The sequence below is a fragment of the Daphnia magna genome, linkage group LG3, assembly GCF_020631705.1.
Source record: "Daphnia magna isolate NIES linkage group LG3, ASM2063170v1.1, whole genome shotgun sequence".
NCBI classification, from domain to species: Eukaryota; Metazoa; Arthropoda; class Branchiopoda; order Diplostraca; family Daphniidae; genus Daphnia; species Daphnia magna.
The window spans coordinates 4791157-4794759 of record NC_059184.1 but is presented as its reverse complement, the minus strand read 5'-3'; the positions used below and the strand labels follow the sequence as shown (position 1 = coordinate 4794759).

The following is a 3603-nucleotide window of genomic DNA, read 5'->3' as shown; positions in this document are numbered from 1 at the left end:
GGAATTTTAGAAAATCGATCATACACACCATAGCAGCATAGAAATATTGTGCTGGGCATCGAGAAAGGAGTACCGGCCACACCCATAACGTTTACACTATTTCACAGTCGCATAATAAAACAGATGACGATGTATGGCTATAATAAACTGGGAGGGAGGGGAGCTAATTCTAATATGCGTGAGCAGTAATATTGTTGTTTTGCAATGAAACGATCAGGACATGTTTGCGTATGATGCAGTCAAAAAGCATGCAACATCTACGTACGTTGCCAAGCAACGGCCAGCTGTTTTAGCGTCGCATTTTGTGTAAGTCATTGACGTCGCAATTAAAATCGATATTTGTAGTTCAACGAAGACGAATCATGAACGTTATGCTATAATTGGTCATCACGACGTAACGAGCTCAGGTTTGACACACTTAAGACAGATGTAATGGAAACTTTCTGCTTAACTTCATTCTTGCATGACAATCACACGGCATTCGTTTTCTTTTTTTATATAAATTTTTGTCAAGTTACCTCCCAAACGACCTGCTTGACGTCTCTTCCTACGCAGTCACGCCCCTTGAGTGCATTTCAGAGTGCGCAATCACGTCGTCGTTGAAGAAGCAATACTCGGAAATCGAGACATAACGAATGGCCTAAAAAGGAAGTGGAAGTAGTGCCATCTTCCCTTTTTTTTTTGTGTGCCCCAGTACATACCGTAGCCTGTGTGTCTCTCATAGCCTGGATTGCATTAAGGATCACAACGCTATATACAAAATAAGGAAGCCAAAAGTTGCAGTTCAGTTTTCTATTTTTAAGATACCATATCATAAAAATGTCGATTGATTACTGCTCAGAGCTGGCATCCTCATACATTTTTGTGCGTCTACATGCCAAATAGTTTCACTCGGCGCACGCAACTCCCCCACATCAAATGTGCGGAGAAGATGTCGAAATAAGAAAAAAAAATGAAGCTCGGCTGTAAAACTAAATATTCATCTTTCTTCAGCTTTTTTTTTGTTTTGTTTTAAATACCAACATCGGGTTGCTACGAACCCTCTTCACAGTACAAACGACATAATACATAATACAATTCTAGTTAGAATGACAAGGTACGCACCGGTACACATCCTGAATGATTCTAGGAGACCCAATCCGCAGGTTTCAAGTTTTCTCAAGGTTTTCTCTTTCCAATCTTGTTATCTTGTTAAAGATAAAGAAATAAAACCATTTTTTAGACAGCTTCCGATTTTGGCGAAAGAAGATCAATTCACGGGTACCGTGGCCTTGTTATGTCGACGATCGATACCGATACTAGAATACTTTTATTCTTCCCTTAGGGTCTGATATGCTAATATACCTATTCTTCATTTCAATATTCCCTTTTTTTCAAACTCGATACGCAGTCGAACAATGAAGCAGCTTGCGATGGTGAGTTCCAACATCGCGTTTTGGCTCTCTGCGGCCCGGACTTGTTGTGCCAATCGCAATCACGTCATCTGCTATCGGCGCTCGGTCAACTAGACCAGATGGAAGCTGATTATCTCTTCCCGTTGGCCGGCCAGGCTGCTCGAATCGAGGCTTTGTGTCGTCGCGATTCGTGCTTGGCAGAATACTGGAAAGGACGCTAAACGAACGACAACGGCAAAACGATAACAATTAAACACGGTGGACACAGGAGTCTCTCATTCCCTAAACATTTCCCTATGTTTCTGTCTGCATTTCTATTGCTGAGCTCTTTTTTCTTTTTCTTTTATCCATTTATTAATTGGTAGTAGCTGTTACCTCACCGTTGGTTGTATCGAATGATCAGTTGAGACTGGTGGCTCGAGATCAGGGTAGACACTGACACGTTCCCTCAACCTATCCTCGTCTCCGTTCTTTATCATATCTCGTTGTTGGATTTCGTGCTAATCAAATGTTTTTACCCTTTTCAGACGCCTATCTTGTGTTGGTGTTATCTTATTATGCATTCCCGTTAATAACTAACTGGCTAATTGATAACAAACTCGCGACAAAATGTAGAGGGGGGGAAATGATAAAACCGTGTTAGATTTTTTTTTTCTCTGGGACTAAAAATTAATTATTATTTGGGAAATAATACTATTTAAACTAATTGTTTCCTGATTATAGGTACGACTACGTCGTGTTCTTTTCGTTTCATCATTTGTCTTATTTATTTATACATTTTTCTATCGACAGAAACCTTATTATCTGTAGCTGTTTTGTATTTTATGTGCACATTGTCTTTATCGACATCCTCCCGGTAAATTGAGTATTCCACCTTCATTTGATTCCAGGCAGCCAACTGAAAATACCGGCATGCTTGTTTGGTTTTCGTGTATGCTTTTGTTTCGTAGAGATTGGAGAACCGTAAGGTCAAGTGTATAATATTCAGTTAGTGCTTGGAACAACAACAAGACTTGACACACAAATGCAGACTATAATGTCTTGAAAGACGGGAGTGGGGGGAGAGTGAAAGTATATTCATACGACAAAGAAGACAAATTTTTATTATGGAACTAGAAATTTATGTAATAACAACAATCACAAATACTATATCTTGATTATCAGTTGGTGTTGTTTGCCAAATGTTTGACTGTTTCAGTGTCTCTGCATATGTCTTAGATCCAACCCATTCCATTGTGCTTTGGCCTGAAATACACGCGCATTTGACGTAAAAAACAGGTGTTCTTTCCGAATATTCGTTGTATTCCACATCAGAGTAAGAAAAAAAGATAAATTTTCGGGGTATATTTGGGGAGACAAGAAATATGGTTGATGACGTAAATCCTCTTCAACATGTCTATAAACACAACGCAAATTGGCTGCCGTTCTCAATGCAAATGATACTTGGAACGCGATATGATAATAAAGATAATAAGTTTGGGACTTTTAAGTCCTGCTGTGTATTTCAGCTAATAGTCTATCGCCAGGAGACGGCCATTGACAACCTTGGAGCAGAAAACTATTACAAATTGAATGACTTTTGGTATATTGGAAACGGCTCTGTTCGGTTGGTTCCGACGCGTCAGCCGTTGAATCGAATCAATACAAATGAAAAAAGATCTAAAAAGACTGCGCTTACAAAAGACATGAAGAGAGTTGGAAACAGGGAAATGCGTTTAGAGAAAAAGAATAGAAAACTTATTTTGTGGGCTATTTCTGCTCGGTCTTTGACTCGTCATTCTTTAACAGTCATCGGCAACTCATTTTTATTTCAAGAGTCGAAACGAGTAGTTGCAATATCAATAAGGTGGTTTTCTAGAAAAGGCTGTAGGCGAACAGGACGTGATAGATGTATGTGCCGGGACAACCGGCATCGCCTTGTTTTTCGTTCCATCAGCCGATTTCAAGCTCCTAAACCAAAGCGAAGAGTTCATCTATTATTCTTGATGTCTACTCCTGAAATCTAATTTTCTGACGTCAATCCGATGGATTCATTACGTTCCGTGAGACCCACAGTCGAGTTGACGTTGACGTGACTGCCATGGGTTTCCTAGCCAAAACTTACCTGTCGGCAAAAGAGAACGGATCAATGAGTCACGTACTCGTTTACGTAGACCATGTCAACGACCTATTTTTGTATTTGATGATTTGCTCCAGTGATTTTGTCTCG

The 3603-nt window shown here is 39.8% G+C and overlaps 1 protein-coding gene across 1 annotated transcript in view; it reads left to right on the top strand.

The window, feature by feature from the left end:
• Window positions 1-2486, top strand: part of LOC116918869 (midasin) — a 13411-nt gene extending 10925 nt beyond the window's left edge. Inside the window, exon 4 of the mRNA XM_032924659.2 lies at window positions 1391-2486. Within this exon, the coding sequence (XP_032780550.2) occupies window positions 1391-1615 (225 nt within the window). The 3' untranslated portion in view covers window positions 1616-2486. The remainder of the gene's footprint in view (window positions 1-1390) is intronic.
• Window positions 2487-3603: the final 1117 nt, after the last annotated feature.